General features: G+C 41.0%; 1 protein-coding gene across 3 annotated transcripts in view; it reads right to left on the reverse strand.

Moving 5' to 3' along the window:
• emid1 (EMI domain containing 1) overlaps window positions 1-15,989 on the reverse strand; it is a 343,566-nt gene that overhangs the window by 62,509 nt on the left and 265,068 nt on the right. For all 3 annotated transcript variants that reach the window (XM_043715640.2, XM_043715641.2, XM_043715643.2), the window contains exons 7-8: window positions 14,052-14,123; window positions 3,020-3,184 (exon numbers count right to left, since the gene is read on the reverse strand). In XM_043715640.2, the coding sequence (XP_043571575.1) occupies window positions 3,020-3,184; window positions 14,052-14,123 (237 nt within the window). The remainder of the gene's footprint in view (window positions 1-3,019; window positions 3,185-14,051; window positions 14,124-15,989) is intronic.

Below are 15,989 nucleotides of genomic sequence, written 5' to 3' on the forward strand. Positions count from 1 at the left end.
TAGTAAATGATTCTTAACTGTGACTTTCTCTGAAATCTCTCTTGGTGTTTCCTCCTGGATTGGGAAACTGCACATAAGAATCTGTGTTTGAATTTACCTTTTGGCCAAGGTATGTGTTTATGAGATGTTACTATGCCGGAACAGTAAATTGGTAATAGGTACTGTATCTATTATTTGGTTTTCTAATAGTTGAGATATTCTAAATTTCTTTCTTTTGTTTGTATTTTAAGCGTAGTGTTTAAATAAATTGTGTTTTACTTAATGTCAAGTGGTTTGACCAGTTGAATCACATCTGGAACAATTACTTCACATCTACCTTTAAAATAAGAATAACTTAGGATCTAGACTGCCTTCTTAAAATATTTTGAGGGGGTTTGATCTCATTCAGAACAAGTGTCAATCCAAACATCACAAAACCCACCCACGTCAATGGGTGCACAAGCAGTGGTTCAGGCTGCATTATATCTGCCTTCATGGTTCACTCCCTAATTTTCCCACTATTGGAGCTGAAGGTTATAGGGGAAATTTAAAACATGAGAGGGCCTAGAATTGTTACACACAATAGAGTATCTCGGTGGCAGCAAAAGTGCTGGAAAAAGTCCGGAATCCAAGTCCTGGTACTGAGTCCAGGCATTTCTGATTCTTGGGAGGGGGAGGGGTAATATTGGGATGGGTTGCCACAGTTCATACATGCATGGTTTCCAAAATCAACTGACCACTGAATTGACTAGATGCCTTTATTGGATCGTGGAGTCACAGTTATTTGGAATCCAGCATGTGGAGATATGAACCGGTCACAGAAAATCCATTCTCTGCACATTTCTAATGGATAGATAAATAACCCCTTTGCAGAGATGAGGGACCCCTGCAGATATGGTTTCAGGATACCTTGCAGGTGGGGGGGAGGTCACGTGCGCTCTAGGGCTGTTAAGTGTGGGGACTATTGAGCATAAAAGGTGCATAAGCCCTTTGGATCTTCAAAGTTTGTGCGAAGATTTGTAGCTCGGGTGCTCGTTGTTGTGGTTCTGTTCGCCGAGCTGGAAGTTTTTGTTGCAAACGTTTCGTCCCCTGGCTAGGCGACATCATCAGTGATTGGGAGCCTCCTTTCGAAGCGCTTCTTTGATGTTTCCTCCGGTGTTTAAAGTGGTCTGTCCCGGCCGCTTCTGGTTGTCAGTTTCAGCTGTCCGCTGTAGTGGTTGGTATATTGGGTCCAGGTCGATGTGTTTGTTGATGGAGTTTGTGGATGAATGCCATGCCTCTAGGAATTCCCTGGCTGTTCTCTGTCTGGCTTGCCCTATGATAGTAGTGTTGTCCCAGTCGAATTCATGTTGCTTGTTGTCTGCGTGTGTGGCTACTAAGGATAGCTGGTCGTGTCGTTTCGTGGCTAGTTGATGTTCATGTATGCGGATTGTTAGCTGTCTTCCTGTTTGTCCTATATAGTGTTTGTGCAGTCCTTGCATGGTATTTTGTACACTACTTTGGATCTGTCCAACCTGCCAAGGGGTGATCTGTCAAGACTTGTGAAGAGGTGTCTTGAAGTATGAACAGTTATTAACCCACCAAGAAGTGTCAACAGGTGTCAAAATGTGTATTTATGAATGACTACACTTTTCTCAACAGTGTTGTCTCCAGTACAGGAATTTGGGAGAAGAATATAGTTGTATTACTTTTGTGCATGATCACTTGTGGATGCTCAAAGGATTGGCGTAGTAGATGAAGTGATAAAGAGTAGTAGTGAACGAAGGCACCTAGGTCATGGGTAAAGGGTATAAGGTTGCACAGATTGGCATGGGAGTGTGTAATGATGTGAGGGATGGATGAATGTTTCATATTTCTCCCTTTGAAGAGGTAATGTATCTCTTTGGATCTGATCCCAATACACCTTTGTTAGAGGTAAGGCACTCTTTGAAATTGTGAAAAGGCATGCTTGTGCATAAAACGTGCACAAACTCATTAGGATGAGCAAATTTCTCGATTTCACTGTGGAATGAAAAAGGTGTGAGGCATTTCAGAGTGTCTGTTCACATGGAAGCATTATTGGAGCTCTGCTGCATTACTGCTTTCCCAATCTTTCACAATGTTGTGCCTCCTGATGGACAACTGCAACTACTTACTGAATGGAAATGTTTGTTGATATAAGAGATTAAGTACTGACGTGAATTTGTTTTGAGGTAAGTCGTTGAGCACTTAAGTGAAATATTTATTTTCGTGAGGAATTAGTTGACCAATTTCAATAAATTTAGAAATCTTTTGTGTCAATTAGAGTGTGGTCACTTTTTAATAATGCCATCATCAATAGACTCATAATATATTTCCTATCAGAAGCCTTTTGAGATAATAGGTGAGTTGGCATGGAGAAAAGTAAAGGGTAGATGCATTGGCGCTCAGTGGCATGGAGCAATATAAGGCCATGGAGCTTCAGTAGATGAGCACAGGATCATAAGAGCATAAAATTTAGGAGCAGAATTACACAATTTGGCCCATCGAGTTCTGCCCCACCATTCAATCATGGCTGAGACATTTCTCAAATCCAATCTCCTACCTTCTCCCCACAACCCTTGATTCCCTTACTAATCAAGAATACCTCTATTTCTGTCTTAAAGATACTCAAGGACTTGTAATCAACAGCCGACAATATAGACTTTTTGAATGATTGCCGTAGTTCTGTGGTTTTATACTAAGGATTAATGTCCGCTGAGTTAAAAAAAAATCAGACCTACATCTCATAGGACTGGCAATACAGGTCAATGAGGCAACAAGTCATTTGCAAAGATCATGGGGATGATATGGATAAGTAGGCATAGAATTGGCAATGCTCAGTGGAGATGTCGCAAGGCTAAAATGAGTACATAAATCAATAAGACAGATTTTCACACTTTTGTAAAACTCAGAAAATGTTTCACTTTCTCTTAAATGAATCAAAGGAAATTAAATATTGATTCATTAGAGGGCAGCATATTCAGGTTGGATGTGAAGCTAAAATCTGTGACTACAATGAAGAATAATAACATATACTTGCCATTGTTGGTTGCTGTGTATCCAAGGTCAACTGATCCTAGGTAAGGAATGTCAGTACGTGAAGGTCCTGCAGGACCTGGTGGGCCTGGTGGGCCTGGGGGTCCTGGTAAACCTCTCCCACCAGGAAGGCCTGCTGCTCCAGGTGGACCCAGAAGTCCTGGCAAACCTGATGAATCAATACAATAAATTGCTTTAGGTCAATAAATGTAAAGGGCTGGCTAACTCCAGTTCATTATATCTCCTTAGGAAGCCATGAGCTGCTTCCTACACCTATAGAAACTGGAACTTCTTCTACAAAGCCAACCCAATCATTATTTGAATGTTGCTGAAAAGAGAAAACATGGTATTGAAGCTCTCTGCCTTGCACAGCAGGAGAAATGTAAGAATGGTAAATTCCAACTTATTTAAACAATTTATACTATGGGAAAAAGGACATTGTTTGTTTGGCAACTTTGATTGGTTAAGGCATTGCTACAGAGAAAGAAATGGGGGACTAACAGGCTTTCCAAAATCCTGGGTAATTCAAAACAAGGTGTAAAGCAGAGCGCCGATCATACTCAAGCACCCAGGCTTGCAAATCCCCAAACAAAACATGTACATTTAGATTTTGTTCTGTGATTGGGCAGCACTTGTGGAATAATTCTGACTGTGCAACTACCCAAATATCAATGTAAGATAACCAGTCTAACTCATCTTCTAGTTTATTTACACTTGATAGAAGCACCACACATTCATGCACAGAAACTTACTCTATGCAAACAGAATGAATGTGTTTAAGCCTCGTGCTATTTTTGAATTACCCAGGAGCTTGGGGAGCTGATAGTTTCCTATTGCTTTCTCTGAGCCAGTGCCTTGGCTGAACAATCAACATCCTTTCCTCCTGTAGTGTAAGTTGCTGTGATCAGTTGAAATTTGGCATTCTTGCATTTGCCCTGACAAGAAATTCCAGCAAAACATGCCTCAACTTTAGCAAAAATAAATTGCCTACTCATTTATGCACTCATTTGTTGAATAACGCTATTAGAAATCAGCTGTCATGTTTGCTCTATATAATTTGTTTTGTAAAGAGTTAAAGATGTCCCAAGGATGCCACAATGCAATGGAAGCAATGCACCCAGTATCTGTCTTACGACATAAGCTAGGAACGCTTAAAAGGAGGATAAATATGAAGCACTTGAAGACAAATTAAAGTTTTAGGCTGAGATTCGCCTCTTATTCTTCTGAACCCCTGCTGGGAGATCAGTGCATCTCCTTGAGAAATGGTCTGAGCAGCCAACTTCTTTCTCCGGGGATTCTGCCAATCACACAATGAAATTACAGTCGGAAATTGGGAGAATGCCCATAGTAATTCAGGGCCAGCTTATGCATGGCTTTCGAACAGAATTAATCTTCAGGCGTTCAAACTTGATCATGTGCTTCGCTTTTCAACAAGCGCTTCAGATGTCTTGCACAGCCTCCACTCCACCGGCAGCATGTAACGTTCTGAAGAAAGAGTTTCTAATTGTTCACAGATCCAACATTCTCCAGATTTAATGAGAAGCTTCATCAAGTGTGATGGATCTTTTTAATAGCAACACACAATTTCCTCCAATTAGGCATACACACACCTTCAGGATAAATGTAATAAGATTGAGCCTTTCTACTTACTGACGTTATTGAAAAAGCCAACTTGAGTATAACAATGGGAAACAATTTTTCCAGTATTAAGAAGCTACTAACCAAGTGAATCTATTCTGCTGTTACCTATACATCACATGCAGCAAATGATACTTTTAACAGCAGGGTGTTTTAGCACTATATTAAAAGGCCAATGTGGCACAAATTTCTAAAAGAGAAAAGAACATGGAAAGTCGATTTTCACTTATTAACATTCATTTTTCTTGACTGACATAATTCCACTTATAAATGCTACACCTGTTAAAACAAAATATTTATTCAGGTATCATGTTTCAGTTCAGCAGGACAAATGATCTAATTGAAGCTACTTACATCTGCAACTCTATATTAAATAAGCAATGGAAAGCATTCAAGTTCTCTCACACTAAAACAGCAGGCACCCGTAGATGGTCTTATTTTTTGACAGTCAGACAACTGCTGAGGGAGACATGACTATTATGAAACTGTTTTTATTTTGTGTTATCACAGCTGTTGGAGGTGTCACAATATCTGGCCTAAATCTTTTAGATTTAGACACTACTGACAACATAATCTAAAACTCTTGCTCTACATAACTCTATGGGGGTCACTGACTGTACTCAGAACAACAGCCCAATGTAAAATAAACTGCAGCAGTAATTAAGCAAAGGGAGTCCTGTGCTGCTTTTATCGAACACATCTGAAAAGTACTATCTACCCTAGATAAACATATTTGTATTAATAACATAATACGCTTGGGAAAAAGTGATTTGAGAATAAAAACAATATGTGACATAGTATAAAAAGAACTTAACTTTTTTGCAGATCATTAGAAAGAAGTACGATTAAGCATTATCAGGAAGAGTTGGATTACAGTAATACTGGAGCATTGGATCCTGTCCAGTAAAGCTCTGAGCGTGGCTTCTATCAGGGACTGCAAATGTTTTCAGAGACCGAAGGGCCTGTTTCCACACTGTAATCTAATCTAATCAAAGTGGATGTGATCGCTTGTAAGTTGCCTTGTAGAACTTGGGATGGCAAAACAGTGGGAAATGTGCAGTCTTGTCCCTCAGTGAGAACCAGAGGCCAGGGTTGCACATACTCATTTTCTAGCTGTTCTGAGTGGAAGTGCCCATGTATTGGGAAATAAAAAGTGAGTGGGCATGGAGAGAGGACAAAACCAAGCATGGTTGTGATAATGGCACAGCCACTCGGTTTTCAGGGGATTGCAGGCTGAGCCCTCTTTCACATGTTATGAGAATGGTGCTATGGAAGCTTGGCGGCCCATTACCAAGAGGGCGATGAATCAGCTCCATCCCCTGTTATTCAGGTGATAGCAACATATGCCATATGTCAACCAGAATCAACACATTGGGTATGGGGGTTTGAGGGAGAAAAAGGTATTTAGAGAACTGTTCATGCTACTGCTAAGGGGTCTGATTAAGGAAAGGAAATCAGAAAAAGTAAATTGTATTAATAGTGTAATAAGATCATTACTATATACCTCATATTTCAGGACAAGAAAACTAATTGATAGCTATTGGTTTAACTCACGCCATTTCAAACATTTTCCATTGTTTGGCTCTTAACTCATTTTTTTTGTAACTGTATGTATGTTAGCATAAGGAAAATAATTTAAAATGAAATATGCATGAACCTTTATGTTGATTTTCAAATTGCATAGCTGTCATAGAACTATTTTCCTAAACTCCTACAAAAAGGTAAAGTTGTCATAGTCCCAGAGTCACAATAGGGCTGCTCTGTCATTACAGACAGATGACTGGTGGCGGTTTAACTTGATGGTCACCCCCTTCAGGTGACGGGAGAGGTTGGGAAGGAGAGTCCTTCATGGTAACCTCAGCCAGTGCAGGAACTGATCACCCACTGTTAGCATCACAAACCAGCTGTCCAGTCAACCGAGCTAACTTACCATCCTCCCTTATAAAACTCCTATAAGATACATTAATTTAACTGAACACATGGCTGAAGAAGAAATTATTAAACTTTCTTCCAATATCAGCACAATTGAAAATTGCTGAGCCCAGCTTTCAAAACTCAAAGTGACAAATCCATATTTAAAGAAGCAGTAGGTTTTTCTACATGAAGGATTTCAGGTTTGAGAATAACTGAATATTGAAAACAGTGTGCCATGAATGAAATAAATGTAGCATGTAATTAAAGCTCACTGCAATATCCCTGCGACAGGAATTCTCAGTCCCATTCCAAGGCAAACAGTACTGATATATTGCACACAGATTTAATCATTTCTTTTTAAACAGGCACTCTGTCATCAAAATACTTGCAATCTTAAATGCTTTGGCTCATGTCCTGTAGCATTTAAAAAAGGAAACAAACATGTAATTGAAATTTGTGGAATTCTAGATCAAAATGATTGCTAAGTACTGCCAGAGTGGACCTTCGACATTTCTGAAAGGATTCAATCCTTAATTCATGGTAGAGTAAAAATATCAAGTTTGCCAAGTGTCCATTGGGAGAAGAGATTTCTCTGGTGAAGAAAAGCAATGGTTAATGGTTAAAAGTATGAATTTATATTCACAACTTGTTCACTACATAATTGGTAACTTTTTTCCCCTTTTCCAAATGCCCCCACCTCCATGTCCCCTACCACTGTTTTACCCTCTTAACACTATTACACTAATGATGGTAATATGGCTCAATTGGTTCCAGCAAAGCTCCAAATCACCCAGGCAATCATTCTTCCTGCCTGAGTCTGGATAATGAATGCTGGCTCAATGTTTGACTGGGATAATCTACTAGAACTGAACCTGATCCTGCTCTTAAACTATCAGTAACACAATGATTTGCAGGAGTTTCCAAAAAAAAGGAATGGCAAATATTGTCCATTTCTACCTTGAGGAAGCCAGTTGCTGCATGTGCACACACTAGAAATTTGCCAACTCAGCACAGACAAGGAATCAAATGAGAGAGTATGGACTTCCCTGGCCTCTAGTCCTCAGTATCACAAAACCATGATATATTACCCATGAGCCAAGAAACATGTAACCAGAACTAATATTTACTTAACATACAAGTTATATGGTATAATTCATTTTAACTGAATCCCAATCACTCAACATAATGCCTCATATAAGTTGCCTCAGAAAACTATTGAGACAAACTCTTACACACGTGGCACACACATGCATTGTTCACAGAAATTATTGCAAAGTTTTATGCTGTTCAGTTTATTTTAGTAGTTATTCTCTGTATAAGCTGTGGTTCCAAATATTTAATGTGTTCTCGAATTGGTGTCTGCTTCAAACATCAATTCTAGGTGTATTCCAGCCTTATAAACCTCTGTGTGAAATGATTTCTTCCACTCTTAGCTTTTAACCTTATCTATATGCTCATTCATTTTACACTGTTCAACGATGGGGTATGTAATGTTGCTCTGTGTACATATTCAAGAGTTTCATAATTACATTGTCATGCGGGAATTGATGTAAATTTTAAAAAAAACAATGACTTAAAATCCACATTGCCTTGGCCAAGAAATCCAGAAAAGATTGGCTGAACTGAACTGGTGCCAAATTGAATTTTACATCTCTGTAAGTTATCTTGGGAAATATTCATTTTAATCTCAAATCATTTGTTTTTACAGCCGCAATTTGAATTGGCATCTAACTGTAACTAAGCAGGTACATTAGATTAATACATAGCACATTGTCTTGTAAATGATATAACATCAGGTCCCCAACTATAATAAGGTCAATTACATTGGGTAAAATTTAATTCTCCCAGTGGTGGATTTGAGGGCGGGGGAATTATTTTAAGTGGGAGGAAGGCGTAGCAATGTAACCTCATCATTTTCCCACTTCTACCCAATTAAATCTGGGGGTTGGGGGGGAAGGCATTTGACAGCCTTCTCAACCTGACACTATTTGTAGTCCTTAGGTGAGCAACGAATGCCCATTTCTGTTACATTCTACTGCCACTGATCTTCACTCAGTGTGGCGAGTTGCCATATAAGGAGCCAGTAAAAGATGTGGTGATGGTGATGACGTGGCTCATACCCCTGCTGGCCCCAACAAAGCCAGGAACCCCACCCCCATAGCCCCCTCCTGCTCTCACTGACCCGTGACCTGGGTTTTTCTGTGGGTGCAATATCGGCAGCAGCTAACAATCTTGGTGGTACTGTTGGCAATAAAGAGTTGCAGGCTCTGTTGGTTTGGCAGCTCTCAGGAGGAGGAATATCTGCCTAAGGAATCCTCAATCCTGAGGAAGGCCCCACACTGGCCAGCTAACGCTCCAACAGAGTTACTGTCAGTTATCGCCTGGGGGCTATGACATCTGTCCACCACGAACTTCCGTCCATTACATTTTTGGGACACTCCCTTTAACAGACAGTGCTATATGTAGTAGCAAGTTTGCTTCCCATTGCCAAGAAGGATAAATCTCTCCTCCTTCAAATAGGCAACAGATGGAACTGACCATGTTCATCAATGTCGTTTTTCAAGCATTTGTATTGTACGCATATTTTGTTAAATTGAAAGCACATTTGGCATGCTTATAAAAGAAGTTTGGTTTCTGTCAACTAAAAGAATTAATTTGTAAGACTGTGGGATCCAACCTAGAAATATCAAAGGAGAACACTCCTCCATAAGTAATAGGATTAAATTTTATCCAGGTTGCCACCTCAACAGAACTGGATCAACCAGATCACATTGAAAATAAATCACTCGTCAGAGAGCTGCGTAGTTTTCAAAAAAAAAATTCACAAATGGTTACTTCTCTGAAATTATGTTTTTTGCTCTGTCACACGAGTTACTATGGACCAGAAGACCTACCTTTTGATTTTATTGCTGTTTCTACAAGTATGTAAGAATTGTCTGGGTCTGATGTTTTTTGGCCAAGTCCGAGTTGTCATAGAGTCATAGAGATGTACAGCATGGAAACAGACCCTTCGGTCCAACCCGTCCATGCCGACCAGATATCCCGACCCAATCTAGTTCCACCTGCCAGCACCCGGCCCATATCCCTCCAAACCCTTGTTGAATTTTTTTGGACAGTTTCTTGATGCAAGACTCAGAAGGTTTTTTCACCTCATCTCACCATACTCACCTCAGTAATTGCCTACTACACCACCAAGATATCCCTCATGGTACCATATATCATTCCCATGACAAATTGCAACTCAGTGGAAATCTCAGAATTCACCAGCATCCTTTATCCTTAAAAGCCTGTTGCGCACCCAGACAAGCTCTGTCAGTCAAGTACCATCCTGCATGGCTTCTGCCATGAGTCCCAGACATAAAGACAGGGGGAAATCGGTGCCCTGCTTTGTGGGGCACGGAACCTGAGGTCCGATTGGATTGGGAGGTGGGGGCGAGGGGTGCAGAGGAGGGGTTTCATCTTCCTCCATGACTATCAACAGAGGCCACAACACCACAGCATGCCAGCCTGGTTTGAGGTTGCCAACTCGGGTTGAAGACCTCACTCTCTGGAGGAATAGGGAGAAAGTCAATGTGCTTTTCTAGCATAAGTGCCAGCATCTTCTCTCTGATAGCTCACAATCACTCTTTACTGTACCCAGCTCTCGCCAAGGCTCACCCTCTACCACTCTCACTCTTGCCTGCAATATCTTTGGTCATTTGCTGTCATGCATGCCAAACCCCACACCACTAAACCCTGACTGCTCCCTGAGCTGCCTGGTTATTCACGTGGGACACCTCTCGCTTTGGTCTCCTTTAATTACCTGCCTCTCTCCCACTCCAGGCGGAAATCAGTGAACCCTACTAAGAGAGCAGCAAAAGTAAAGACATCATTCAACTCCCCAACCCTTATAAGAAGAGCATGCTGACCCTGACTGCCCTGAACAGTCCCTAGACTGGTATTGGAGGCTGCCCTTGACTTACTGCGACTGAAGACCTGCTGGCAACTATGATAAGCTTCCTGGCTTTGTCTCTGCATTAAATAGTAAGGCAAGGCAGTAGTAATAGGAGCGTGCCATCTCTGGCTGAGCAGGCAAAGCACTCAAAACTAAGACAGAGCAGGGATGCTGTGAGCATCCTGGTCGGCTCTGGTAGAGTGAACGCTATGAAGAGCTTAGAGACACAGCCTAGTCCTGTCAGGGTGCATGTTCCTGAGTGCACAGTGTCCTCAGTACAGCACTACAAGGATCATTGCTGGTGCAGTCCACAATATTGCGTTGAAATGCTAAAGTGCAGATGAAACTTGTAAGTGAACTAGAGATGTGCCATGAGGGGTGTTAGAGGCTGGCACACATCAGATACCTATGCCCACGTGTGTTCTGGGCATAGGTATCTGATGGAGCATCTGTGGAGCATGCTCTGAGATGTTGGTGTCCCCTGTCCAATGTGTTGGTTGGTTGGTGCAGGAGACAAGCTGAATCCACCAGGTGTTTGCTGTGGTTTCCTGTCGAATGTTCCCAGACATCGAGCCTGTTGGCTAAGTTGATAGGGCGGAAGTCTGAATATTAATGAAGTGAGTTGTGTCACTGGCAAGGTATTTAACAAGCAATAATGACCATCAATTGGAATGTCATCGCTACCCAGACAGAATCTAAGCACACCCCTCATCAACCGCATAGAAGATGGGACTGAGATGATCTTGATGCCTGCCACACTTGTCACCTCATTCTGCCATGTATCCTGCCACAGACTGTGTCAGTCCGACCCTCGATTCCACCCAATGAAGTTGTATATTAAATATCATCTTCAAAGATTATTACCATGTCATTTTCTGGTATATTTTGAAAGCCATGTTGCTGCAAAGTCACATTTCCAGCAATTCTACCAGCTTAATAAATCTAGTCTGAATGTAAAGTCAAGTCACAGAGTCCTACAGGACCATAGGGTCGCTCTCCCATTACAGAGAGATAGATGACTGGTGATGGTTTAACCATGACTGGTGATGGCCTTGGCATTATTCTTTCAGCATATTTTGCTTGCTGCATTCTATGCTGAGTCTACAGAACAAAATTACCTGTACTGTTTTTGCTGTCCCCTCATTAGCTGTTGCCTCGCTGAAATATCACTTCCAAGACCAACAGACTTTCTGGAAAGTAAGGTACTTCTAAAATATTGTAAAGTTGGGAATACAATTAGTCCCCTCCTAGACTGATCTGCATCAAGTCCATGGGGCACATACCCATGTTTTCCCTAGCCAGAGCAGTAGACAGGCTTGTGCAGCTTAAAGTGTCCCTGAACAGATAGGCTGAGAGTGTACATAACATGCAGTGTCAGACACTATTAATATCAAGCCAATGAGCTGATGCAATAAGACCATAAACCATCCAATGCAACTCCTCACATAACTTACAGAAGAGAACTTAGAAATTTGACTGCTTTGCCTTCAGATAACTCTTTAAAGAAAACCAAGAAAGGGAGTTGTCAGGAGTAAGGGCAGATGTAGCGGGAATCATTAACAGTGGGAAGCAATTGGAGGCTGAATTGGGAGGGTCATAGAGTCATAGAGGTGTACAGCATGGAAACAGACCTTTCCGTCCAACTCGTCCATGCCTACCAAACATCCAAAACCAATCTAGTCCCACCTGCCAGCATCTGGCCCACATCGCTCCAAACTTTTCCTATTCATATACCCATCCAGATGCCTTTTAAATGTTGCAATTGTACTAGACTCCACCACTTTCTCTGGCAGCTCATTCCATACATGTACCACCCTCTGTGTGAAAAAGTTGCTCCTTAGGTCCCTTTTATATCTTTCCCCTCTCACCCTAAACCTGTGCCCTCTGGTTCTGGACTCCCCCACTCCAGGAAAAGACTTTGTCTATTTATCCTATCCATGTGCTGCATGATTTTATAAACCTCTATAAGGTCACCCCTCAGCCTCAGACGCTCCCTCACACTAGATTTATTTCTGACTTGGTTGAGTTGAGAGCTGGATGGAGAGCTAGGTGTGATCCAGTGAGCATCACTCATCCACATATTTAGAATGTTTTTCTGCTTGCAGTGGTCTCTTTAAATATGTTTGGGGCAAATTATCAATAAAAAGTATCTCTGGTCCATCCACCCAGCCTGAAGCACAAAACTCTGATGCTTTGGGTGCTCATGATGTTCGGCTCCTCATTTGAATATGGCCCATCACTACCTTCCCAAGAGCAACAGGATGGGAAATCGATGCTGAGCTAACCAGTGAAACTCAAATCCTGTGAATGAATAACTAAAATAAAACAGAGGGCCTAATGCAGGCTTCAAGATTGGGACTTGAATGTGTCTTACACTTCCTACGCCAATTTGGCACACAGTGTATCCAATCAGCTCATAATGAAAAATCTACTTTCTGCTCACAGACATGGAGGCTTTGGTGCCCATTTCGACCATAAGACCATTAAAAATAGGAATAGGAGTAGACTATTTGGCCCCTCGACACTGCTCCCCCATTCAATAGGATCATGGCTGATCCGACATTCCTCAGTTTCTTGCCTTTTCCCTGTAATCACGATTCCCTGTTGATCAAGAATCTATCTCATCCTTAAATATACACAAAGGCCCTGAACCCACAGATCTCTGTGGCAAGAAATTCCAAAGACTCTTAACCCTCTGAGAGAAGAAATTCCTCCTCATCTCAGTCTTAAAATTGGCACCCCTTTATGCTGGAAGTGTGCCCTCTGGTTCTTAGACTTTCCCGGAGGGGTAGCATCTTCCATTGATTCTGTCAAGCCCCTTAAGGAACCTATATGTTTCAGTGAGATCATCTCTCGTTCTTCTAAATTCCAATGAGTAGCACCCAATCTATTGGGACTCCATACTAGGGATCATCCTAGTGAATGTTCCCTGAACTGCTTGAATAATAGGCACTACACCATCAGTTTCTCAACCAGTGACACTCATATCAGTTTTCTGCTCTGTACACATATAGTGCACTGAAGATACCCTGTTGTAATACATTTAAACAGGTTCTCAGGCATCCTTGCTGCTTTATACATTCTGGTTTGGTTTGTATGCATTCTTCAGAACTCTAAATGTTAAGAGCAAGTAGCCATTTTCTTTAGTTACCTACACAGCTGTTTTGGGAGTAGATTACATTAATTGCTACAGTATACAGACTTTTAACAATAAATTTAATAATTCTCCAACCCATCAACAAAGACAAATGACAACCAAAATAAGTGTGAGAGAGAAATAGGGGACAAGTGGTTTAGAGAAATGAAAACAAAACAGAACAGGAAAAGAGGAAATGAACAAACAAAGTGATACCATGAAACGTAAATGTAAGTAAGTACAGACACAATCAAGCAGATAACAAATTATAAAGGAAAGGAAAACAGAAGAATTGAATTGAAGAATTTACTAACAAAGAAATCTCCAAAGTAATTGAGTTTAAGACAATAAATTACTTACAAGGACAAACTGAATTGGTCAATTCACATAAAGACCCAAGTGTCATCTACTAACCTGGTGGCCCCATAGCTCCTTTTGCTCCTGGCAATCCAGCTGGACCGCGCAAGCCTGGTTCACCCCTTGGACCTGGAATAATTAAGAAGTCTTTTTTTAAAATCCACAGACAATAGAAGGCTGCAAAGCTTATGCAAATTAAAGAAATAATACTTCATTAGGACAACAAAAGTCTCCTATTGTACAGTTCATTAAAACAATAACAGTCAGAATATGTACCAGGTAAGCAACTTGGATTTTAAGTTGGTTGGCCGAGGTGGAAGAAAGGCTTCACCAGACTCATTAACAAGTGCAGTGTTTGCCTTGAAAATGGATTCATTTTATCCACATCCATTCCTCCCACAAGCTCACAAAGCCTGTGACTGTAGCTTATGTGAGCAAAAGTGCTCTGCAGTTTAATCCCTGATTCTCTCCTCAATACCAGTGGTTCATGCTAAAATTGATTGGTCAGGAAGGAGAATGGGTGGACAAAAGCAGAAATCAATAATCATTGCCCAGTAAGCCCTGCTGGATATTTGTCTCATAAAATAAGGAAACAATGAGAAATGCCTGTGATAAATCTCTTTCTAAGTTCAGTTGTAATATATTTTGAATTAAGTAATACTGAAAGAACAGACAATGACTATGTCAAAATATGACAAGGTCTCCCATTGAACCTTATCACTATCATGTCAATAAGCAAGTTTATGCAATGATTTAATTAGATTGTTAATTTTCTTGTGCTCCACACTGGCATAATGTAATCATTCACAAGATTTTTGGTGATGAAAAACTGGTGTTATGGCATCCTCTGTTTTGTTCTGTGAATTCTACTGCAATGCACAAGAAGGATTGTGAAAACACAATATCAGTACTGAATCCAATTTTAAAAATTACTAAGGCTTGCAGAATTTGGCATTCTGGGACACTCAGATAGAAATTAAAGATTGTTTTGCCCCTGAACTTCTTTACTAAAGGCTGTTGACATGCTACAAATTTTTTGTTAGGGTGTGTGTGCCTTCGATTGTTATTGTTGAATTTGTGAGCCCTTTTGTTTCAATTACAGAGTGAGACAGCACAGAAACAGACCCTTTGGTCCTGCCAGTCCATGTTGACCATAATCTCAAAGTAAACTACTCCCACCTGTCTGCATTAGCCCATATCCCTCCAAACTTTTCCTATTCATAAACTTATCCAAACATAATTTAAACATTGTAACTGTACCCAAATCCACCACTTCCCCAGAAGTTAGCAGAGTTTTCATTAGCAGAGGGATTGAATTCAAGAGTCGTGAAGTGATGTTGCAACTGTACAGGATTTTGGTTAGGCCACATTTGGAATACTGTGTGCAGTTCTGGTCGCCTCACGTTAGGAAAGATGTGGAAGCTTTGGAGAGGGTGCAGAGAAGATTTACCAGGATGTTGCCTGGAATGGAGAATAGGTCGTACGAGGATAGGTTGAGAGTGCTAGGCCTTTTCTCATTGGAACGGCGAAGGATGAGGGGTGACTTGATAGAGGTTTATAAGATGATCAGAGGAATAGATAGAGTAGACAGTCAGAAACTTTTTCCCCGGGTACAACAGAGTGTTACAAGGGGACATAAATTTAAGGTGAAGGGTGGAAGGTATAGGGGAGATGTCAGGGGTGGGTTCTTTACCCAGAGAGTGGTGGGGCATGGAATGCACTGCCTGTGGGAGTGGTAGAGTCAGAATCTTTGGTGACCTTTAAGCGGCAATTGGATAGGTACATGGATAGGTGCTTAAGCTAGGACAAATGTTCGGCACAACATCGTATAAAAACATTTAGGGCATTTAATTTCTCAAACCTTTTCCACCAATCAATGAAATCATGGCTGATCTGCAACCTAATGTTTTAAAAATTCTTTCACTGACTGCGGACACCACTGGTTAGGCCGGTATTTATTGAATGCCAGAAATTGCTGCAAAAGCTCAAGCATGT

The sequence above is a fragment of the Chiloscyllium plagiosum genome, unplaced genomic scaffold (genome assembly GCF_037043375.1).
Source record: "Chiloscyllium plagiosum isolate Xiang-an unplaced genomic scaffold, Cpla_swu_hap1 HiC_scaffold_24, whole genome shotgun sequence".
In the NCBI taxonomy this organism is placed as follows: Eukaryota; Metazoa; Chordata; class Chondrichthyes; order Orectolobiformes; family Hemiscylliidae; genus Chiloscyllium; species Chiloscyllium plagiosum.